At 38.6% G+C, this 23,566-nt stretch overlaps 1 protein-coding gene across 2 annotated transcripts in view; it reads left to right on the top strand.

Annotated features, from left to right (window-relative positions):
* Positions 1-18,120: 18,120 nt before the first annotated feature.
* Positions 18,121-23,566, top strand: part of HIF1A (hypoxia inducible factor 1 subunit alpha) — a 42,776-nt gene continuing 37,330 nt past the window's right edge. For both annotated transcript variants that reach the window (XM_081228352.1, XM_081228351.1), the window contains exon 1: positions 18,121-18,468. Coding sequence is in view for 1 of the 2 variants with exons in the window: in XM_081228351.1 (XP_081084477.1) it covers positions 18,434-18,468 (35 nt within the window). In the remaining variant the exon portion in view is untranslated. The remainder of the gene's footprint in view (positions 18,469-23,566) is intronic.

The raw sequence follows: 23,566 nt of genomic DNA on the forward strand, positions 1-23,566 counted from the left end.
TAATGTTGATAAGGAACAGTATGTGAGCCTTCTAGATGGCTTTGTGAAATATACTAACAAGATTTGTACACCTTTTCTTACATAATTCATTTTTCAGAAAGCAAAGGAGACAAATTTAGCAAAGAAGATCAGCAAACACAAAAAACAGCTTATGTACTATGGTTTGAATTTTTCAGTAACTTTATGAAGCCTCATTTCAACTTCAAGTGAAATTGTGATAAATATGTAAATTTAGCAACCTTTACTAAAAAACTGGAAATATTTTATTTTATTTTTATTTTTAAAAATTTTTGGCTGCACCATGTGGCTTGCGTGATCTTAGTCCTCCGACCAGGGATGGAACCTGTGCCCCCCTGCAGTGGAAGCACAGAGCCCTAACCACTGGACCTCCAGGGAATTCCCAAAACTGGAAGTACTTTTAGTTGGTTGAATGAGGAAATGATTCCAAGGTAGGCAGGAGTTGATTGAAATAGATGGATTACTCACTGAGAATAAGCTTAGTGTTTTTCAGATAATTTAAGAAGTCAAACTTCTTACCAGAAAGCAACCTAGAGCAGCACGACTCAAGGGCCAAAATCCAGAAAAAAAAATCCATTGTTTTGGGCTTCCCTGGTGGCGCAGTGGTTGAGAGTCCACCTGCCGATGCAGGGGGCACGGGCTCATGCCCCGGTCCGGGAGGATCCCACATGCCGCAGAGCAGCTGGGTCCGTGAGCCATGGCTGCTGAGCCTGTGCGTCCGGAGCCTGTGCTCCGCAATGGGAGAGGCCACAACAGTGAGAGGCCCGCGTGCCGCAGAAGAAAAGAAAAAAAAATCCATTGTTTTATAATCCCACATGACATTTTGTTAGTAAAATTCTCCACTTGTTTAGGTAGGAACTCCAATTCTCCAAAGTATTTCTGAGAATCCCAGAGGAATATCTCACATGCATTAACTAATTAGTTCAGGTCGTTCACTTTCCATACTATGGCTATCCTCAGCCATGCTGGAGCTCTGCTGTGGTTAAGTGCCAGCTGGAGATCTGCTTAAATGCTGTTGCTTAAATCTGCTACGTTGATGTTCTTTACCAGATCCATGCCAACACTCCAGCTATACCAGTGCCCTCAACCCTTGCTGAGTGTGATAGTACAGCAGCAGTGAGCAGCAAAGTGAGAAGGAAAACAATTTTCTCTCTGTATTATGCTGTTTGAGGGTCTCAAAGAAACATTCTTAAACTCTAATGTGTTTTCTAAAAATCTAGAAAAGCTCTCTTCAATCCCTTAGCTTATATTGCTAAATCCAACCCACACCAGACCTTTCTCCCTATAGGGTAAATTGTATTTGAGATTCAGGTGTCCCTTTATTGTAATTTGCTCCCATTGCTTCATAATCTATAGGTGCGTATATATGCCTGAAATCCAATATTAACACTCATCCAAAATTTTTTTCCAAAAGGTTTATTAGCATCTGTTTAAATCAAATCAAACAAAATAGACACAAATAGATGCAGGTGGAAAGGAAGTTGCCTATCTCTGCCCATAGCTATATTCGAATTTCAGTTTTGGCCCAGCTAGGATGCCCTATTACCTTCTCAAAGGAAATGTAAAAGATTTTTCTGGACAACGTTTTACATATATATGTGGAAAAAACTAAAACTAGGATTCAGGATATCTGGATTATAATCTTATCTCTGTCACTAATTTTCTTTGTGATCTCATGCCGTGAACCTATTTCTTAGTGAATTAAATTAGTTTCGTAAGGTGGCTTTGATTATCAAATAGGATGATGGATGTGAAAGTGCTTTGAAAATATTAAATGTACTAGTGAAAGATGAAGGATTCTTATTCTTATTAATTAAAATTTTGGTCTCCGACTTTAATTGTCCACCTACTAAGTTATGACATTCACTCTGTGTTTCTCAGTTTTATTCCTTTGAAGATGCGAGATAAATTATTTTAGATGAGCTTTGTCATAATATGTTAGTGCTGGAAGGAGGGACTTTGGAGATTCTATAGCTCAAATCCCTCATTTTCCAGATGAGGAAATTGAGTCCAAAGAAGGGCAGATTATCTAGATAGCAGACGGGGTAAAATGTCAGGCACCCAAGATACTGATGCATGTAGTACTGATTTCATCACATCAAAGAGTGCTCTCCAGACATTATGTCTTCCTTTTCAGAAATTATTCAATGAACAGTTGTCCACCGTGTTTATTGCCCAGGCCTCCAAGTAAGATATATGATATTTATTCACACCAATCCTTATTCCCAGAGTTTTTACAGACTAGTGCTCATGGAGCCCAGTTTTTAGGAGGCCAACAAATTGGTATTTATTGACTTCCTTTTCTATTCTGGGCACTAGTCAAGACACTGAAGATTTAGCATTTAACAAGACAGTAAACACTTCCAGAGATTATATTCCACTGAAATACTAGGCATAAAAACGATACATGTGTTAAAAGTAACCTGTTCTCTCAAGCTTGTGGGAGACACAGTTAATACTCTTTTTGGCAGTGTATTCCTTTAGTTGGAAGACTCTGTTGAAGCACTGCTTCTCCATATTGGATTAATACTCAAGTTTCAATCTTCCTAGAGTTAGTTTCCAAGTCCTTAAGACTGTTAAGAATATGTCTATGCCCATTTATGATAAAAACCCTCCAGAAAGTAGGCATAGAGGGAAATTACCTCAACATAATAAAGGCCATATATGACAAACCCACAGCCAACATTGTTCTCAATGGTGAAAAACTGAAACCATTTCCTCTAAGATCAGGAAAAAGACAATGTTGTCTACTCTCACCATTATTATTTGGCATAGTTTTGGAAGTTTTAATCATGGCAATCAGAGAAGAAAAGGAAATAAAAGGAATCCAAATCAGAAAAGAAGAAGTAAAACTGTCACTGTTTGCAGATGACATGATACTATACACAGAGAATCCTAAAAATGCTACCAGAAAACTACTAGAGCTAATCAATGAATTTGGTAAAGTAGCAGGATACAAAATTAATGCACAGAAATCTCTTGCATTCCTATACACTAACAATGAAAGATCAGAAAGAGAAATTAACGAAACAATCCCATTCACCATTGCAACAAAAAGAATAAAATACCTAGGAATAAACCTACTTAAGGAGACAAAAGACCTGTATGCAGAAAACTATAAGACACTGATGAAAGACATTAAACATGATACAAACAGATGAAGAGATATACCATGGTCTTGGATGGGAAGAATCAACATTGTGAAAATGACTATACTACCCAAAGCAAGCTGCAGATTTAATGCAATCCCTATCAACCAATGGCATTTTTCACAGAACTAGAACAAAAGTCTTAAAATTTGTATGGAAACACAAAAGACCCCGAATAGACAAAGCAATCTTGAGAAAGAAAAATGGAGCTGGAGGAACCAGGCTCCTGGACTTCAGACTATACTACAAAGCTACAGTAATCAAGACAGTATGATACTGATACAAAAACAGAAATATAAATCAATGGAACAGGATAGAAAGCCCAGAGATAAACCCATGCACATACGGTCACCTTATTGTTGATAAAGGAGGCAAGAATATACAACGGAGAAAAGACAACCTCTTCAATAAGTGGTGCTGGGAAAACTGGACAGCTACATGTAAAAGAATGAAATTAGAACACTCCCTAACACCATACACAAAAATAAACTCAAAATGGATTAAAGACCTAAATGTAAGGCCAGACAGTATAAAACTCTTAGAGCAAAACATAGGCAGGACACTCTATGACATAAATCACAGCAAAATCCTTTTTGACCCACCTTCTAGAGAAATGGAAATAAAAACAAAAATAAACAAATGGGACCTAATGAAACTTCAAAGCTTTTGCACAGCAAAGGAAACCATAAACAAGACGAAAAGACAACCCTCAGAATGGGAGAAAATATTTGCAAATGAAGCAACTGACAAAGGATTCATCTCCAAAATATACAAACAGCTCATGGAGCTCAATATCAAAAACACAAACAACCCAATTAAAACATGGGCCGAAGACCTAAATAGACATTTCACCAAGGAAGACATACAGATGGCCAAGAGGCACATGAAAAGATGCTCAACATCACTAATTACTAGAGAAATGCAAATCAAAACTACAATGAGGTATCACCTCTTGCCAGTCAGAATGGCCATTATCAAAAAAGCTAGAAATAATAAATGCTGGAAAGGGTGTGGAGAAAAGGGAACCCTCCTACACTGTTGATGGGAATGTAAATTGATACAACCACTATGGAGGTTCCTTAAAAAACTAAAAATAGAACTACCATATTACCCAGCAATCCCACTACTGGGCATATACCCCGAGAAAACCGTAATTCAAAAATAGACGTGTAGGGGCTTCCCTGGTGGCTCAGTGGTTGAGAGTCCGCCTGCCGATGCAGGGGACACGGGTTCATGTCCTGGTCCAGGAAGATCCCACATGCCGCGGAGCGGCTAACCCATGAGCCATGGCCACTGAGCCTGCACGTCCGGAGCCTGTGCTCCGCAACAGGAGAGGCCACAACAGTGAGAGGCCCGCATACTGCAAAAAAAAAAAAAAAGAGAGAGAGACATGTACCACAATGCTCATTGCAGCACTATTTACAATACCCAGGACATGGAACCAACCTAAATGTTCATCAACAGGTGAATGGATAAAGAAGATGTGGCACATATATACAATGGAATGTTACTCAGCCATAAAAGAGAAGCGAAATTGAGTTATTTGTTGTAGTGAGGTGGATGGACTTAGAGTCTGTCATACAGAGTGAAGTAAGTCAGAAAGAGATAAACAAATACCATATGCTAACGCATATATGTGGAATCTAAAAAAAAAATGGTACTGATGAACCTAGTGGCAGGACAGGAATAAAGACATAGACATAGAGAATGGACTTGAGGACGCGAGGGTGGGGGGGAAGCTGGGGCAAAGTGAGAGTAGCATAGACATATCCACTACCAAATGTAAAATAGATAGCTAGTGGGAAGCAGCAGCATAGCACAGGGACATCAGCTCGGTGCTTTTCGATGACCTAGAGGGGTGCGATAGTGAGGGTGGTAGGGAGGCTCAAGAGGGAGGGGATATGGGGATATATGTATACATATAGCTGATTTACTTTGTTATACAGCAGAAACTAACACAACACTGTAAAGCAATTATACTCCAATAAAGATGTTAAAAAAGAAGAATACGTCTATGGAAGCCCACATGCAATATGAGAACCACCTTTATGTTTCACATCTACCTTGTATTGAATGAAACACATATTTTGCTTATACCCTTGGTGGCATTCATCTCCTAAACATGCAGCAGCACTTGGTTGAGTAGAAGGAGAAAAGAGCCAGCTTTTAACATCTGTGTCTGGCCACTTTATTTTCCCTCCACATTTTGGAGCAGACGGAATTCATTCAGCTATTTTATCCTCTGTATTCTTCTCCTTTGCGCCAGCTGACCATTTGCTGCTATATATATTCTTTTGGTTGGAATAGTGAAAGCAGGGTGTGTAAAGCTCTGAGAAATGGAGCTGGGACCCAGGAGCCAATGGGCCATAGACAGAGCTGAGATGAACAACCAAAGGCTAGGGTGTAGACAACATTCTGGTGATCAACTAATTGATAGGTGAAATATAGTCTGGTGAGAATGATACCAAGTAAAGGGTCAGAAGTTAGAAGAGTGGATCAGTGGACGGGTGGTGAGCCTCATTATGACAGTATAAATTTTAATCAACTTTACTGAGATATAATTTACAAACAGTAATATAAATCCATTTTATGTGAGTTTGATGTGTTTTGAAATATGGATCTAGTTGTGTATCCACCATGACACCAATATAATAGTTTTCAGTATGGACTCCTGTTTTCCCACCACATAATCTTCTCAGTTATGTCCTCCTGCGGGTCGTAGGATAGCCAAGCTCTGGGATTGTCTTTGCTCCAACAGAAAGTATCAAGGAAGTACCAGGTCAACAAGACCTTGAGATAAACTCTTGTCCCTGAAGCTAGTTGCCACAGATATTGCTAACAGGATTGGGAAAGGGCTTGGAGAACATCCATGAAGCAAATATCATAGATGTTCTGCTGCTTGGTCACATGGGGAGTGTGGAGGGAACAGTCAGGTCATAGATCCAGATGCTTATCTGTCCAAATACAAACAATTTTAACAACTAATTGGATTGTTTTCCTGTTGTCCCTCACAATCCTAGAAGAGTGGACAGGAAACGAGAATGGAAGTGAAGGTCAGGACTAGAAGGTGTTGGTTGAAATAATGAGAGACAATGTCTGTAATTCTCAAGATCCACCCCAAACCTTGGCACATAGTAAATGTTCAGTATCCTGAACCCTGATAATAAGACAACGCTGTGAAGCTTTGTCTTCCTTGGTATTGCCTTGTAATTCAAACTCATACAGGAGAGTAGATAACCTGTCTTTGCAAGTCCATGCATTATATAAAAACCAATTTCTTGTGACTGCCTCTGCTTCTTCATAGGCAAGTTCTGACACACTTAACCAAAGAACCTTTATAAGTTTTCCAATATGAGAGCCAAACAGCTAATGTTTCTGCATTACCCACAAAAAATCAAAGGGAAAACATCATCCACCCAGAGTTTGGAAAATATGAGTTGCCAGTGTCTTAGCGCACATGGAAAGAAAATCAAGCTAGAATAAATATTAGTCAATGTAAGATCCTTCTTTTCTTTCTGCTTTAATTTTTCTGTCACAGTTTTTCAATTAAAAATGCCTATTCTATCTTAAAAAAAAAAAAGGTTCTGAAGAACCTAGGGGCAGGACAGGAATAAAGACGCAGACGTAGAGAATGGACTCGAGGACACGGGGAGGGGGAAGGGTAAGCTGGGATGAAGTGAGAGAGTGGCATGGACATATATACACTACCAAATGTAAAATAGATAGCTAGCGGGAAGCAGCCTCATGGCTCAGGGACATCAGCTCGGTGCTTTGTGACCACCTACAGGGGTGGGATAGGGAGGGTGGGAGGGAGATGCAAGAGGGAGGAGATATGGAGATATATGTATACGTATAGCTGATCCACTTTGTTATAAAGCAGAAGCTAACGCACCACTGTAAAGCAATTATACTCCAATAAAGATGTTAAAAAATGCCTATTCTAAAATACATAAATTAATAAATTAAAATGCCTATTTTTAAAAATCCCTGTATAAAAAAAGATACAACTTGTAGTGGAAAATATGATCTAGAAGGAAAATACCTTTTAAATGGCGTGTTCACTGGCATCTTTAATGTTCTGGTAGTGTTTTCCTCCTGACAGAAACCACAGTTGTTTTGGAGAGGATGACTATATTGCACAGTTTATAAAAGTAAGCACTTCTGTCATAAGACTTATTTTGGGATTCTCTCACCTACCTTCAGTCATCTGACTGCCTGAATTACTATATAAAAAAAAAAAGTTTTCCTTGTAGCATTGAAACAGAGTTGGATGGAGTTGCACAGAAATTCTGGAACGTTACAGTCTAGCAGGAGCTATCGTTTAGCAGGGTTTTGGCAGAACTTCAGCAGACTGTATATAGAACTTGAAGATTTTCTTCTCTAGAGATGTGTGAGCAAATCTGAATTTTGGCCCCAAATAAGGAATAATTATATAATATTAATTCATATCACAACTATAAATGCTCAAAATCTAGTAATCGAATTCTTAAAACTCCTACTTTAGAATGCTTAGATTCATAGAGTACTTTTCACTCTTCATTTTCATAAAAATCAGATGGAGCTAAGCTGGTTTGAACCAGATTTTGAAATTGTTAGTTATTTACAATGAAGAGGTTTCATATCCTTGCAGCTGAAAAATAGAATGTATGATATGCAAAATCAGAGTAGTTGCTGTAGAGATAGTAAGGACAAAGGAAAGAAAAAATACTTTTTTAACTGGTTAGAATAGTGAGTATAGGTAGAAAGCAATTTTCTCTATTTGTAACTCATTTAAGGTTGATAGCTTTCACAAACAGAAATTGACATGGTAGCGTTTTCCCAAAGCAAACTATAATATAAAAGTTTGTCTTTCTAGCTGTTGAATGTCTCTGCTAACCTAGAGAAACCCAATTTTATTTGTAATCAAATGTAAAAGATCTTTTTCATAGATATTAACGTTACATTAGTTTTACTTTAAAATTCTTGTGATTTTGCATTCTGCTTTGTTGTACATCTGTTTATTATAAATATTGAAATTATTAGATCTATACAAACAGATAAAAAATAACCTACAAACAATTTTGTCACATGGAGTAAATTAGATGGGTGGACAAAGTCTATACTAGTCTATCATTTGTACAAAAAGGAAAGGACACAAGACAGAATATTTGGTATATTAATTGAATATCTCTGGGTAGAAACAAATAATTGGTAACAGCAGTTCCCTCTATAGAGAAAGGAGAGGGAAGAGAAGTCAGGAGAACTTTTTTATATTTGCTCATTTGCTGTATTTGTTTTTTTTCTAGCCAAATGCATAACATATCCACAAACACACACGTTGTTATATTATTCCACTTTTCCTCATTCTAAAATTGACACTATGTTTTTGTCCTCCCCACCACTGACTTCTACAGCTTTGAGTATTCTTTGCCACATGGGTATCACAGTTTGAATAGCATAAAGGAGTGGCATGGTTCCACTGATTCTTAGCTTTGTGACTTTGTATTTTTAGCTCTTTGACAGTAAGCTTACTGAGCCATAATAGGACCACCACAATTTCTATCTCATAGGGCTGTCCTAGTGCTTAAATGAAAGAGCACACCTAAAAATCCTAAGCACAGTGCTTAGAATACGGCCGCTGTTCAAGAGATGATTGTTCTTGTGTACTGGTTAACATCCTACATTCTGGGGCTGCCAAGATGAAAGTTCCTGTCCATCAAAACCTCTCTACACTCTATAATGGCACACAAACCTGAATATTAAGCAAAAAGTATATGTCTGGCCCATAATAGAATGGCTACAATGTATATTGAATCAATGAATGAAACAATGATATATTTTAACTATGCTAACATATTGGTGTGGTCTGGGATGGGGGCTAGGAAGTGGGCAAGACAGGTTCTTAATAAACATCTTTCTTCAGTTTATTAAGGTACCAATTTATATACAGATGAAAAAAAGTTGAAATCCTGTAAGTAGTTATTTGGATCAGGAAGTAGTAGTACCATTAATTTTCAAAGAGAAGACTGTTCTTTTTTCTCTTATGTCTTTCCTTTCTAGAAATGAAAAACCTTATGAAGCTGTGGCTTTTCAGAATCTTTCAACTAACTTTGATGTTGGAAAAATATCCAAATATCACTTTCCTTTCTATTCAGAGGGATGCTTCATCAAGGTTCATTGCTACAAATTAAAGCCTTTTGCTTTGTTCAGGAATATATGAAAACTTGACTTTGGAAGAGTATTCCCTTTTTCTCTTATAATTAATAGGCTATTTCTTATAGTGGTTTTAGGTTTACAGAAAAATTAAACAGAAAGTTCCCATATACTCCCTCTTCCTCCACCTACAAACCCAGCTTCCTCCATTATTGACATCTTGTATTGGTGTGGTACATACCATGAAACTATGTGGTACATAGTTTCACTGCCCTAAAAATCCTCTGTGCTGCACCTATGCATCCCTCCTCTCCTCCCTCTAATCACTGGAAACCACTGATATTTTTTCTATCTCCATAGTTTTGCCTTTTCCAGAATGTCATATATCAATACCTAGAATCATACAGAATGAAGCTGTTCCAGACTGGCTTCTTTCACTTAGCAATATGCATTTAAGGTCTTCCTTAAACATGCATTTAATGTCTTTCGGTGGCTTGATAGCTCATTTCTTTTTAGCACTGAATAATATTCCATTGTCTGGATGTGGCCTAGTTTGTTTATCCATTCACTTATTGGCAAGTTTTAGTTGCTTCCAATTCTTGGCAATTTTGAATAAAGTTGCTATAAATATTCATGTGCAGGTTTTAGTGTGAACATAAGTTTTCAACTCATTTGGGTAAATATCTAGGAGCATGATTGCTGGATTGTATGGTAAGACTATGTGTGCTTTGTAATAAACAAACAAACTGTATTCCAGCATGGCTCTACCATTGTGCATTCCTAGCTGCAATGAATGAGAGTTCCTAGTGCTCCATGCGCTCAACAGCATTTGGTGTTGTCAGTATTCTGGATCTTGGCCATTTTAAGTGTGTAGTGGTATGTCATTGCTATTTAATGTGAAATTCCCTAATGATATATGATGTTGAGCACCTTTTTATTGGCTTGTTTGCCATTTGTCTATATTCTTTGGTGAAGTATCTGTTCAGAACTTTTTTTGCAGTTTTTAATTGAGTTATATATTTTCTTATTGTTGATTTTTAAGAGTTCTTTGTATATCTTGGATAGAAGTCCTCTATGAGATAGATGTTTTGCAAATATTTTCTCCTGGTATGTGGCTTGACTTTTCATTCTCCTAGCAGTGTCTTTTGCAGAGTAGAAGTTTTTAACTTAATCGAGTCCAATTTAGCTATTTTTCTTTCAAGGATCACACTATTGGTACTGAAGCAAAAGTCACCTAGATTTTCTCCTATGTTATCATCAAGAAATTTTATGGTTTTCATATTACATCCAGGTCTAGGATCCATCTTTTAAAAAAATATTTATTTATTTATTTGGCTGCGGTAGGTCTTAGTTGCAGCACGTGGGATCTTCATGGAGGCACGCGGGCTCTTTTGTTGAGGCGTGCCAGCTTCTCTCTAGTTGTGGCGTGAGGGCTTTTCTCTCTCTAGTAGTGTCACACAGGCTCCAGAGCATGTGGGCTCTGTAGTTTGCAGCAGTCTGGCTTTCTCATTGAGGCACATGAGCTCAGTAGCTGTGGCGCGTGGGTGTAGTTGCCCTGCAGTATGTGGGATCTTAGTTCCCTGACCAGGGATCAAACCTGCGTCCCCTGCATTGTAAGGCGGATTCTTTACCACTGGACCACCAGGGAAGTCTCTCTAGGATCCATCTTGAGTTAATTTTTATGAAAGGTGTAATAAGGTTGGAGTCTAGATTCATTTTTTTGAAAGTGGATATCCAGTTATTCCAGCACCATTTGTTGAAATGGCTATTCTTTCTCCATTGGATCGCCTTTGCTCCTTTGTGAAAGATCATTTGGTTATTTTTGTGTGGGTTTATTTCTGAGGTCTCTATTCTATTTCATTATTCTATTTGTCTACTCTTTTGACAATACCACTCTGTCTTGATTACTGTAGCTCTATAGTAAATCTTGAATTTTGGTAGTGTCAGTCCTCCTACTTTTTTCTTCTTCAATATTGTGTTTGCTGTTCTGATCTTTTGCTTTCCTGTATAAACTTTAGAATCAGCCCATTGATGTTGCAAAGTAACTTGCTGGGGATTTGGATTGCATTGGGTTTATAGATCAATTACGGGAAGAACTGACATCTTAACAGTATTGAGTTTTCCTATCCATGAACGTGAAACGTCTATTTATTTAGACCTTTGATCTCTTTCGTTAGAGTTTTATAGTTTTCCTCACATAGGTCTTGTACATATTAAGTTAGATTTGTACCTAAGTATTTCTTTTTTTTTCTTTTTCTTTCTTTTTTTTTTTGGAGCTAATGTAAACAGTCTTGTGTCCCCCCAGCCCCCCTGCCCCATTTTATTGAGATATAATTGACTTACAATATTATGTAAGTTTAAGGTGTACAATGTAATGATTTGATACATGTATATACTGCAAAATTCTTACAACAGTAAGGTTGGTTAACACATCCTTTACCTCCCATAATTACAATTTTGTTGTTGTTGTTATTCTTATGGTGAGAACATTAAAGCTCTACTCTCATAGCAACATTCAAGTATACAATACAGTATTATTAACTATAGTTCATAGTGTTGTGTGTTTTTTTTCTTTTTTTTTTCTTTTTTATTTTTATTTTTTTTATTTTTTATTTTTTTCTTTTTTTTCTTTTTTTTTTTTACTTGTGTTGTGTGTTTTTAATTCAAATTCCAATTGCTCATTTCTTTATTTAGGAAAGCAATTGACTTTTATATATTAACCTTATATCCCACAATCTTGCTATCATTACTTATTCATTCTAGGAGTTTTCCTGTTTGTGTTGTTGTTGATTCTGTGGAATTCTATTTATTGCCCTTGTTTTTTGTTTCTTTTTTGTCTTCCACTCTCTTTCTGCCTTCTTTGGTTTTAAAAAGAGGCTTTCCATATGATTCATTCTATATGATTACATTTTCTCTCCTCTCTTGGCATATCAATTATACTTTAAAAAATTTTAGTCGTTGCTCTAGAGTTTGCAATATACTTTTATGACTAATCCAAGTCCACTTTCAAGTAACATTATACTGCTTCACCAGTAGTGCAAATGTCTTTTAATAGGGTTTTCCCAATTCTTCCCCCCATCCATTTTAATAGTGCTGTCATTCATCTCACTTATCTATAAAGTATAATCATCAACTATACTTTTACTTTTATCTTTCTGAACGAACTGTTATTTGTTATCTGCTAACAAACTGTTATTTGTTATCTGTTAAACCAAAAATAAGAAAAATTTTTAAAAAATTTATTTTACTTTCATTTATTTGTTCCATAACACTCTTCTGGTTTTTATGCAAATTTGAGTCTCTAACCTATATTACTTTCCTTCTCTCTGAAAAACTTCTTTTAACATTTCTCGTAAGGCAGATCTACTGGCAACAAATTTTCTCAATTTTATTTCTCTTTCATTTTTGAAGGATAATTTCACTGGCTACAGAATTCTAGATTGGTGGTTTTTTTCTTTTGACAGTTTAAATATTTCACCCATCTTTTCTTGCTTGCATGGTCTCTGAAGAGAAATCCAATGTAATTCTTTTTTTTTTTTTTTTTTTTTTTTTTTTTAAACCTAGGCATGAAGTCCCATAGCACCACCCAGGTTCCTACTGGTCAAAGGCAGCCCAGAATCAAGGGTTGGGGGAATTAAACTTCACCTTTTTTTTTTTTTTTTTTTTTTTGGTACGCGGGCCTCTCACTGCTGCGGCCTCTCCCGTTGCGGAGCACAGGCTCCGGACGCGCAGGCTCAGCGGCCATGGCTCACAGGCCCAGCCGCTCCGCGGCACGTGGGATCCTCCCGGACCGGGGCACGAACCCATGTCCCCTGCATCGGCAGGCGGACTCTCAACCACTGCGCCACCAGGGAAGCCCCCCAATGTAATTCTTATCCTTCCTCCTCTATAGGTAAGGTATTTCCACTACAGCCCTCTGCCCCATGACTTCTTTCAAGATTTTCTCTTTGATTTTCTGCAGTTTGAACAGACTTTTTGATATTTTTCCTACTTGGTATTCTCTAAGCTTCCTGGATCTGTGGTTTCGTGTCTGTCATTAATTTTGGGTAACTTTCAGCCATTATTTCTTCAAATATTTCTTTGTGCCTCTCTCTCTCTTCCCTCTCCAGTATTCCCATTACAGTTAGATTACATGTTTTGTAATTGTCCCACAGATCTTATTCTGTTCCATCTTTTTCATTAATTTGTTTTCTTTGCATTTCAGTTTTAGAAATTTGTATTGACATATCTTCAAGCTCATTCATTCTTTCCTCAGCTATGTCCAGTCTATTGATGAGCCCATCAAAAGCATTCTTTATTTCTGTTACATTGTTTTCAGTTTCTAGTATTTTCTTTTGATTCTTCCTTAGAGTTTCCATACCTCTGTTTACTTTACTCATCTGTTCTTTCATGCTGTTCTTTTTCCATTAGCACCCATAGCATATTAATCACGGTTATTTTAAACTCCTGGTCTGATAATTACAAAATCTCTGCTATATCTGAGTCTGCTTCTAATGTTTGGTTTATCTCTTCAGATTATGTTTTTTGTCTCTTAGCATGTCTTATACTTTTGTTGTTGAAAAACAGACATGGTATATTAGGTAAAAGGAACTTAGGTAGATAGGCTTTTACAATGAAGTTTTATGTTTGTCTGGCAAGGAGATAGGCTATGTTACTTTTTGCTGTAGTTGTGGTGTCTGAAGCTAAAAATTTCTCTAGTGTCCTTGTTTTTGTTTCTCTTACTGTTTTTGGATATCCCTAGTGATTCTTTAAATAGGGTCTGAGGCTTGCAGTTCTTTTAGCTCTAATCCCCTGTTATTACCCAGGAGCCCTACTGATGTGGTGGTATGGTATGGTAAGGTGTGGATGGAGGGAAAGCATTCTATAATCCTATGATTAGGGCTCAGCCTTTTGGTGAGCCTGAGTTGAGGATTTCCCTTCTCTCATGTTGAAGGCTAGAAGGGGCTGGAGTTGAGTGTTCCCCACCCCTAAGGTAGGTTAGGCTCTGGTAAAATAGCTTCCCTTGAGGACAGATCTTGTTAAGAACAGAGTGCTCTGAAAGTGTTTCAAAAAGGTAATTTCTTCTCTAGCTGTGCAAAAAGCAAGAGATTTTCCTCAGATCTTCACAGTGATTATCTGTTAGGCTCCTGGAGTTGAAACTCAAGAAAGTTGTGGGGCCCCTCTAAGGCTGAACCCCCTATGTAGTTTTTAATTCTCAAGCTGGTCCACACAGAGCCTCCAGCAGTTCCTCACTTGCAGTTTAAAGTGTTCCTACTGATATTGGCTCCAACTGTGATGTTGACTTCAGCTTCTGGCTTCCGCCCCTGGTAAACTGTAATCCTCTGGTAAGCTATGATTCTCTATATCTGTCTATCTGTCCCTCCAGGTTTCAGGGCAGCAGTTTGCCCTGTGACCTCATTTCCCTGGTGGATCTAAGAAGAGTTGTTGGTTTTCAGTTTGTTAAGTTGTTTTTTCTTATTGCAAGGATGGATTCTTCCAAGCTCTTTAAATGTTGGACCAGAAACTGAAAATCCTTTGGCATTCCTTTGTAAATTTATGTTTAAAATGTCTATCATAACTGAAAAGTGCTAGTGTCAAAATTTCAGTCTATTCTTTTTCGCCAGAAAGTCAGACAAATATACATATTTATTTTCTGTTTTGATCCTTGAAAGAAAAAAAAAGACTTTTAATGTCTATTATCTGCTAAGCACTTCCTTCCAAATGATATGCTTTTTCGTTGTTCTTATAATAGAATAGATCAAGGTGGAGGAGAGGAGGAGCACTAAGGACAGTAATGAGTCAAGAATCACTTATTGACCAGTAGGTCTTCTTATATAGTTTGATACATTCTAACTTACCTGAATCTGATGTGTTTCACTCTTTAAAAGGCTCAAAGCTGTATGTTATTTAGTACTAATCTAGATTTCAAGTTTTACCCTGCCTCTTCCTGAGTCACTGCCTAACTTACTACTATAGATATGGGTTAAGGGTCAATTGAGTCATTTGCAAGTAATCTTTCAGCCTACTTAGAAAGTTCTGCAAAGTGGCTTGGAATGAAATTTGGACACTTACAAAGATTAGAAAATAATTAAGATTGTTTGTTAAGGTTTATTCACATTATAATAACTTAAATGCATTTATTAATGGGTGTTTATAAAGAAGATAATTTAAAATTTTACCCCATAGAAAGTTTTGCTTTTTAGAATTCTGTTATTTAACAGGATTGATTGAATTAGGGAACACTATTTAGCTACTTTGTAATTATGTGAAAACAAGTTGAATATTACTGCTTTCCATGTTCATATGTGTGAGTATACACATATATATGTCTACATACACACATAAAATACCATATTTTATACATTTTTCTGAAAGGAAAATTGAACTTTGAGGCAAATGTAATGACTATTCAAAAATATCTTTTGCTGATCGGATTATCATTCTGTTTTAAACTTTTAAAAATGACTTAGATTTGGTATTACAAAAGGCTCACTTTTTGTTGTTGTTGTAATAAACACTATACATGTTAGCTATAATCACTGGCCAGAGAGAATTTCTCACCAGCATAATGAGAGAGGAAATGATTGAAGATCTCTGCAATCATGCTCATATACAAGGGTGGGAACACTATGGGCAGTTCCACAGTTGAAAACAGAGGATATATGTGAATTTATATTAACATAATTGGCATTCTTAGGAAGTTAAAACTGGCTGAACTGCGGTAGAAGCCCAAGTAATTATCACTAGCAGAGGCACAAATTTGGGGGTAATAATAATGATAAGAATAATGAAAACAAGACCACCAACAATACTAATGGCTAACATTTATTGATAGTTTACTACGTGTCAGGTATTATTCTAAGTACTTTACATGTATTATCTCATTTAATCATGCCCGGATTCTATGGCATAGACATAAATTAGTAAACTGAGGCACAGAGAGGTTAAATGACTTGTTAGAAAGTGTCAGAGCCTGTACTCAAGCTCACTCTTTTACGCGGGCCTCTCACTGCGTGGCATCTCCCGTTGCGGAGCACAGGCTCCGGACGCACAGGCTCCGGACGCGCAGACTCAGTGGCCATGGCCCACGGGCCCAACCGCTCTGCGGCATGTGGTATCCTCCCGGACCGGGGCACGAGCCCATGTCTCCTGCATCGGCAGGCGGACTCTCAACCACTGCGCCACCAGGGAAGCCCTCAAGCTCACTTTTGACTCTGGCATCAGTGTTCTTAACACTGAGTTTTCAGAATTTTAAATTAAAAGGTTTTTAATTTACAGAATTATTCTTTCCACAATTAAAAAAAGAAAAACATGAATAATTACTTTTGGTCCTTTCCTCTTTTCAGGCATTTTCCATGTTACTTTTCAAGAAGACTTATCATTCAGTGTTGTAGATTTGGGAAAAAAAAAGTAGCATTAAGATCAATCTTTAACCATATTTCTGGATCTGCTGACCAGTTAAGAAGAGGTGCTATGTGAATTGATTTTTGTCTTACCAGAGTTTAATGCTTATGCTACGTGGACCATTGTTTTTACATGACAATATAATTGAAATCTACTACAGATATCCACATTAATTTATAACCCAAAGCTAGATTGTAACAATATAACTAATAAGGCAAAGGTGAGAAGTAAAATAATCTAGTGCCAGCTGGACATATGCGTGCAGTGCTTCTTTGTTTGGCTCAAAACACATTTCTTTTTCATTTAAAAGACTGACAGTCTTGAAATGTACGCTTCAAAAGCCAAAAAGTGATTAAGTCTTATCCAGGAGCTTGGCAAACAGGCAATAGTGGCTGCCACCATTGAGGTCCCCTGCTAAGGTCTCGGTGCGGGTTTTGGAGTCTCCTTCCTCTTTCCTGTCTACACAGTGAACTCAGTTCAGGTGGTAAGTCTCGAACTAAGGGTCGTCTTCCTCTTTTTCTAAATCCATCTAAGATTATTTTCCACTCTTTGAAAAGTAACAAGAAAATAAATGTCAACCTAAAACCATTTTTCCTACTTTTTTCTGAAATTCGGGTTTATGCTTTTTTATTAAAGTCACGTATCTATTTGTAATGCTTATAAAAATTTCAGATTTTAAGAGTTCCTGCTACCTTAACTACTTCCTTTGAGAGGTTTACAGCAAGAGGAGTTTATTTTATATTTTTATTCGTATTTACTCAGTAATCAAACTTCATCACTGAGAAACTTAGGGGACAAAAAGAGTACCCTAGTGTTCTATGGCAAAGGCTGCGGTCGGTGACATGGCCCATGGTTGGGTAACCTGGCAAGAAAGACCCCACCGTAACACAGCTGAGCAAAGGGACCAAGGGTTTGCTGCCACGAAGCGAAAAGTCTGCTTTTTTAAACTGAGACTTGGCAGAGCGCGCGGCAACCCTGCACAGCACAGCTGCCGGAGAAAAAGACAGCGGAAGACTTGCTGCTCCGAGAGCAGGAAGTGTGATGCAGGCTTGGGACCCAAAAACCGAAATCCCTTCTCAGCAGCGCCTCCCAAAGCCAGCCAGTGCTTTCCCTAGGAGAAGGCGCAGAGTCCCCAGACCCAGGCTGGCCGCACCCCATCTCCTTTCTCTTTCCTCCGCAGCGGCACACAGACGAGCACGTGAGCTCGGCAGCGCGTCCCAGCTGTGCCTCAGCTGACCGCCTCCTGATTGGCTGAGACAGACGTGGGCTGGGGTGGGGACTGGCCGCCTGCGTCGCTCGCCATTGGCTCTCAGGGAACCCACCTCCCCCTCAGGTGAGGCGGGCTTGCGTGTGCGCGCCCTGTGCTCAGCGGGCGGGCGCGCCCCCGACACTCCCCCCCACCCCCCGCGCGCCTCCGCCTTTGCCCGCCCCCTGCCGCTGCCTCAGCTCCTCAGTGCACAGAGCCGCCTCGTCTGAGGGGACGCGAGGATTGCCCTCGCTGCCGCTTTCGCCAGTGCGTTGGGCCGGGCCCTGACAAACTGCCCCAGGGGAGGCTCTTCGGAGCCGGACCTGGACCCCTGCGATAGCCATCTGATCTCCCGCCTCTGGTCTCACGAGGGGTTTCCCGCCTCGCACCCCCCACCTCTGGACGTGCCTTTCCTCCCCTCCCCGCGTGTGGAGGGAGCCAGCGCTTAGGCCGGAGCGAGCCTGGGGGCCGCGGGCAGTGAAGGCATCGCGGGGACCGATTCGCCATGGAGGGCGCCGGCGGCGCGAACGACAAGAAAAAGTAAGCCCACTCCCCCAGCCGGCCGCGTTCTCCGCCAGACCTCCCGCCTACCCGCCCGCCGCCGGGGGCTCGCGGGCCGGCCTCCGCGTTCCGGGGGGCCGCCTTTTTGTTTCTGCCTCTCTCCCCTCCCCTCTCTCTCCCCCCAGCCTCGCCGGCCGGGCTCCCCCACTGTCCACGTCGCCATCTTGTCGTGGGGGGTGGGAGACGCGTCGAAAGTGCTTTCAGGGGCCGGGGGCCGGGGGCTGGGTCCTGCTCGCCTCCCCTCCCGGCCGCCCGGGCCTCGCACCGCCCTCCTTACCCGCCTCAAACCCCCAGCCTGCCCCGTGCCCCACTCCGTGTGGACTTCCCCGAGCCTGAAAACCCCGGGAAGAGAAATGAGCCGCAGCTCGGTCGCCGCCGCTTGCACCCGAGCTTCCGCTCCTTCCCGCCCCCATCCTCTCAGGTTCCATTGAAAACTCGGCCCCGGGGCGGCCCCTGCACGCAGGTCCTGGCTTCCCTGTGGGCTCTGGGCCCTGGGTTTCCGACCCAGGGACTCGCGGGGTTGGATGCGATCTTGCCCCGCGGTTGTCCGGCCAGGCGTGTGTCTTTGCCTTTGTGCATTAGGGATTTGCCGCGATGGCCTGGGATGCTAACTTTTTAGTTTGCACGTGCAGGTTTGGTTTGGTTTGGTTTTAATCGCCTTGAAAAACTTGCCTAGAGCGAGAGTCGGAGTAACGGGAATTTAGGGGAATGGCAACATTTTAATGAGAACATAAGAATTGGATACTTTCTATCATCTGTCAAGAGAGCCCAGACTTTATAAGTGAATTATATGCTTCATTCATTCTTGGAAATATTTTAGTGAAAACGTAGCGGCTGGCTAAATTCAGGCAAACAGTTTTAATGAGATTGAAAGAAAAGTATATGATCAGAGCAAATGAAATGCAGCAGTAAAATGTTGCAAAGTTTTTGGACAGACCTGCCTCATTTTCCTGAAATTGAAGTATATTAAAATATACCCGAAGTAAATAATCATCCTGTTAGAACTTAATGCAAGTTTTAAAAACACCTTGAATTTTGAGTCTTAAGTGGTACATTATAGGATTTAGGATTAAGAATTGTGAGTCCAACCAGTGGAATTAAGTGACCCACCTCCACTCCCACCTTTTGGTCCACTCTGGTATTTTAACCTTTGAGGAAATTATTTTAAGGAATTGAAGATTTATGGTAAGAGTTCTGGTTAGTAGGCTGGCTTTACTGTTAAGTCCTCCCCCTCGTCTGGGAGAGATTAACTGCCCTAATCAGTATCAGCAGAAGATAAACTTGTTTATGTTCTTGCTATTTTGTGGATTCCTTTTTGGTCTTTATCTAATGGAATGATAAGTTTGCAGTTTGTATACACCAGAGAAAGCACGTATAAAATTCAAAAAGTGAGTAAACAGGTCTAGATTTCCATTCCAAGGGTTGCCAGGAATTAATTGCAATTAATTTTGCAGAAGTGATTACAAGGTTTTTGATGAAATGATGAGGCTGCTATATTGTAAACCTAAGGCACACCATCTCTATGTATTGCCAATATTCTGTCCTTATATGCTGAATCATATTTAATATTGTGCATGAAGTTATGCACCGGTCACTCCCTTTTTGTATGCAGTGTTCTACTTATTTCTCCTTTGTAGTTCATCAGTTGAGAGGAGCATAAGCAGCTTTAATATAAATGAGTTAATTAGCTACTGTGCTTCACTCCCAAGTCTAAACTAGTTATTAGATTTTCCTCAGTCACATTTGTTATTTTCAAAATATTCTCATTTGAAAATTTAGCAAACTTGGATCAGATTTAATGTTTCTTAATACAGAGGTTCTTAAAACTGAAAAATTAAGTTAAACAATAAATGGTAGCTACACAACTTTTAGATGTTGTTTGTTAAAGATGTCTGTTTTTTTATCCTTTTCTAACTAATAATTTTAAAACTTTTTGAAAAGGTAACTGAAAGATTGAGGGGCAGAGATTTTTCTCCTTAGAATTTTTCCATTTTAAGTGAGCCTGTAGAGTGCAGGTGGGGAGACAAATTTGTCATTTTTAAAGGAGGGTTAGGAAATTCAAAACCTGAAGGATTGGAAAAAATCAGAACAGAGGTTGGGTATAGTTATAATAGATTTAACATAGGGAATTTCGTGTTGATTCCTTAATAGTGGGGATGGACTTAATAGCACATTAATGTTGATTTTTAGATTTCAGTGGAATGTCAAGAGGTTCATTGTTCGCTTTCAGGTTTCAGGCCAGACTCCTTCAGTGTTTTCCAAAACATAGTTATTGGATCATTAAAGTAAAATCTCAGAGAATGGACTTTTCTTAACTTCCTTCTTTAACTTTGGTCATTAAAAATCAAGAAGCTCTCATTTACTAGTAAACTTTTTTCTTGTTACAATTTTACTTTGATTTCCTCTTGAAACTCTTGAAGAGGTTGCCTGGTGGTTAAGAGCGTAAGATTTGAACCTGACACTTCTGAGTCTAGCCTTTTCACTTGTTAGCTTTGTGAGCTTGGGCAAGTTACTGAATGCTTGTGAGCCGATTTCCTCCTTTTGAAATGATGATAATAATAGCAACCATCTTAGTGGTTATTATGAAGATTAAATGTGATAATGCCTAGTGCTTGGTTTAAGGAGTCTTGGTAACATTATACACTTGAAAATAGGTGTTACCTGTTAAAGTTTTAGTTTAAACTTCCACAACACTTTAAAATTCTTTTTTGCAAGTCCTTCCAAATATTTCTTTGTGTTAGTTCCCCTTCTCCCCACTTTCTTTTCTATATCTCCTAAAAATGAAAAGACTGTCATTGGATCCACAACTTTAAAGGGGATTCTCTTCAGTTAAAACAGTACATCCCTGGATTATGTTGGCATCTAGCATCAATTATTCTTGAGCATCTGATCTACTGTCTACCTTAGGCCCCCTTTTTCACATTTCCTTACCCCCTTGTTTCCTCCCCAAACAGGCTACTAAAAATTTACTCTGGACTTTAGAGACTAGAGTCATAAACACATATACTAGTCAGACAGTTCATTTTAGCAGGGTATGTGCAAGGCACTGCAGTCTTAGGAATGGCAGTAACTTAAAACATTTTTTTTTGTCTTGATGCCACAGTTTGGAGTAGACAATTTTATAAATATTAATCTTTGCTAAATATGATGACTTGATAAAATACTTGTGGTAAAACATATGAGCCTACATAGTAGAAAAACTGTCCTTTACTTATGAATTTCTCCAGAGGTAAGATCTTAGGCTTTTATCTCAAGGCAAGGCTTCAAGCCTGTACTGTTTGTCTGATTTTTGTAGCTCGATTTGTATAAAATTTATATTAGTGCACTCTTCCATGTGTATGTGTTTACTGAATTGTCATGTTATTTTAGATTATGTGTGGTAGTTCATTCCTGCGGTCCACTGCAAAGCATTTTGTGCAGTTTAGATAACATCCAGTCTTTCTACCTATTGACTTCTATTGTCTTTGCAGCTCTAATGGTGTTTGGGCTCAAGGTAAAGATTTTGTGGTTACATTCTATTGTTTTATGTTAAGAATGGTGTATAGGAGGCTGAGGGGGATTAGTCTCGACTGATTTTTTTCAGAAGAACTCATAATAGTTTATTGTGTTTGGTGGTGAAATAAAAAACTTACCACACATGGATGTTAAAGATTTGGGTTAGATTACTGTGCTTATTTATAGACATGTCCTCTTAAAATATAATTTTTTTAAATTTACATATTTAAAATACTATATTCTTTTCTTGTCTGAGATTGTTAACATAGGTCTGTTTTTCAAGTAGGAGAAAATAATCTGCCTTAAATGTGTTGTTGGATTAGTTTTCTATTAGGATATTGACTTTAATTCATAAGAAGAATGCTCTCTTTTTTTCTTGTTTCTTTCTCTCTTTTTTTTTTTAAACACTGGGACTAATTATCCAGTTGGTGGATTTTACCCAGCCTTCTGCTATTTGTGATGTATGTATGTATGTATGATATATGTGTTGTGTATGTTTTCTGCTTAACTAGAGGGTTAGAAAAAGAATTTGAAACTAGAATTTGAAACTAAGATAAGCCAATCTTTTTGTTGCTCAGTATTTTCGGTGAAAGTATAGTGATAATTTTTAAATCTACTATAGGCCTTGGAATTTTAAAGATAATTGTATCTGTGTCTCTTGGCGCATCAAAAATTAACTATTTTGTATGTGCATTGAGTTTTATGTTAAAACTTGTATTTTCTGCAGTAAAAAGTAATAAACCCATATCTGTTTGCCAGACATGACCCTTTTAGGAAAATATAATGTATAAAATCTAAATCTATAAAAACAAACTTTAATGATTACCTCATGACTTTTTTTTCCTCCATAGCTCTTGAAGTGATTGTGGGGTTTTTTTAAATTGTGGTTTTAAAAAACAACATAAAATTACCCACCTTAACTATTAATAACTGTACGGTTCAGTAGTGTTACGTATATCCACATTGTTGTGTAACCAATCTCCAGAGCTTTTTCACCTTGTAAATTTGAAACTCTGTAACTATGAAACAACTACCTCCAATTTACCCTTCTCCCTACCCCCTGGCAACCATCATTCTACTTTGTTTCTATGCGTTTGACTACTAAATACCTCATATAAATAGAATGATACAATTTTTGTCTTTCTGTGACTGGTTTATGTCACTTAGTATAATATCCTCAAGATTCACCCATGTTGTAGCATATGTGAAAATTTTCATCGTTTTTAAGGCTCAATAATGTATATTAGATTTTATTTATCCATTCATCTTTCGATGGACACTTAGATTGTGTTGACAAAAATAATCAATAGACGATCTATAATAGAAATAGGAAAGGGTTTTCTTTAAACCGAACTGAGGACTATAGCCCAGAAGACAGCCTCCCAGATTACTCTGAGAAACTGCTCTGGAGAAGCATGGTTTTAGCATAGTTTTATGTCTTGTCAGAACAAAAAAACATCAAAAACAAGTCAGAGATACATTCCTTCCAGGTTTCAAAAAAAAAAAAGCAGATCAGCAAGCACACAGCTAGTATGGCCTTGGCACCTGGGATGGGAGTCTTATCATTGAAGGAGTACCAGCT

This window comes from Mesoplodon bidens, assembly GCF_964165515.1.
Source record: "Mesoplodon bidens genome assembly, chromosome: 3".
In the NCBI taxonomy this organism is placed as follows: domain Eukaryota; kingdom Metazoa; phylum Chordata; class Mammalia; order Artiodactyla; family Ziphiidae; genus Mesoplodon; species Mesoplodon bidens.